The sequence below is a fragment of the Felis catus genome, chromosome E1, assembly GCF_018350175.1.
Source record: "Felis catus isolate Fca126 chromosome E1, F.catus_Fca126_mat1.0, whole genome shotgun sequence".
NCBI classification, from domain to species: Eukaryota; Metazoa; Chordata; class Mammalia; order Carnivora; family Felidae; genus Felis; species Felis catus.
Window position 1 is genome coordinate 39,891,567 of NC_058381.1, and position 1,356 is coordinate 39,892,922.

The following is a 1,356-nucleotide window of genomic DNA, read 5'->3' on the forward strand; positions in this document are numbered from 1 at the left end:
CATTGAAAAATCACTGGGAACTGAGGTTTTACAGTTGGCCTCACATGATTCAGCTCCCAGTTGGACGACATGAAGGAGGTTGGCTGACGAAAACAGCAGGGTGCAGGTCAGGGCACTCAGCAGCAGCAAGAGCCACTAGAGCAGGTTGGTGGGTGGTGGCAGGGGGTCTAGCAACAGCTGGGGCGGCAGCAGCTGGACACACAGCAGGTGGGGCGGCAGCAGGTGGTCCGGCAGCAGGTGGTCTGGCAGCAGGTGGGGCGGCAGCAAGGCTGGCAGCAGCTGGAGCCACAGCAATTCGAGCCACAGCCGCTGGAACCCCCACAGCAGGGGCGGCAGCAGCTGGACACACAGCAGGTGGGGCGGCAGCAGGTGGTCCGGCAGCAGGTGGTCTGGCAGCAGGTGGGGCGGCAGCAGGGCTGGCAGCAGCTGGAGCCACAGCAGCTGGAACCCCCACAGCAGGGCCGGCAGCAGCTAGAGATGCAGCAGCTGGGCCTGCAGCAGCTGGAACCACAGCAGCTGGGGCGGCAGCAAGTGGTCCTGCAGCAGGTGGTCTGGCAGCAGGTGGGGCGGCAGCAAGGCTGGCAGCAGCTGGAGCCACAGCAGCTGGAACCCCCACAGCAGGGGCGGCAGCAGCTGGAGCCACAGCAGCTGGGGCGACAGCAGGTGGTCCTGCAGCAGGTGGTCTGGCAGCAGCTGGGGCGGCAACAAGTCTCCTGGCCACAGCCCTGGTCAGAGCAGACGGAGCCACAACACGAGTTGACCATGGTGTCAGAGGGTGGAGGTTCTGGGATGGTTTCCAGGAGAGTAGGGGCTTGAGTCTGATGTCTCCTCGTGCCATGGCCTCTTATATACTGCCCGTCCATGGTGAGTTGTCAACACATCTTCCTTGTGTTTGTTTACCTAATATTAACTAATTATCAGATTACACAATAATGTTTGTGCATGTAATGGTTTAAACTTGTGGGGAACAAAATTTCTTTTCTCGATGTGATGAATTCTCTCTGGTCTGTGTTTCCTCCTGATTCACACCCACTGGCATCTTCCTGACCACTTTCTCCTCATCTTCCTCCACCGTGGGCTGTCACGTGATAGGTGGCATTTGCAATTACATTCCGTACTCTCCCTCCTGTATCCCCTAGCAGGTAGGATAAGGGCCGTCCTATTTTTGGTGGTGCATTTCTTCCAATGGTCAGTGGCATGAGTAATGATCTGCATGTGACAAGAAGAAAAGGCCCTCTTTATGGCGGCAGTTTGGAGCAAAGGGGACAGCTGTATATTTGTATGACGTTGCCGATTTCTAGCCACTGGACTGGGTTTTTTTGGATGTTTCTACCTTGGATCACGTCCTCTAGCCTA

General features: G+C 57.1%; 1 protein-coding gene across 1 annotated transcript; it reads right to left on the reverse strand.

The window, feature by feature from the left end:
• Positions 1–837, reverse strand: LOC123381905 (keratin-associated protein 4-2-like). The gene has a single exon (XM_045044468.1). It carries the CDS (start codon positions 762–764, stop codon positions 168–170), a length of 597 nt encoding a protein of 198 aa, XP_044900403.1. The 5' UTR covers positions 765–837; the 3' UTR covers positions 1–167.
• Positions 838–1,356: the final 519 nt, after the last annotated feature.

What these genes read in the sequence shown, in the direction of transcription:
- LOC123381905 (XM_045044468.1), bottom strand. Translation starts at nt 764, where the DNA reads ATGGTCAACTCGTGTTGTGGCTCCGTCTGCTCTGACCAGGGCTGTGGC.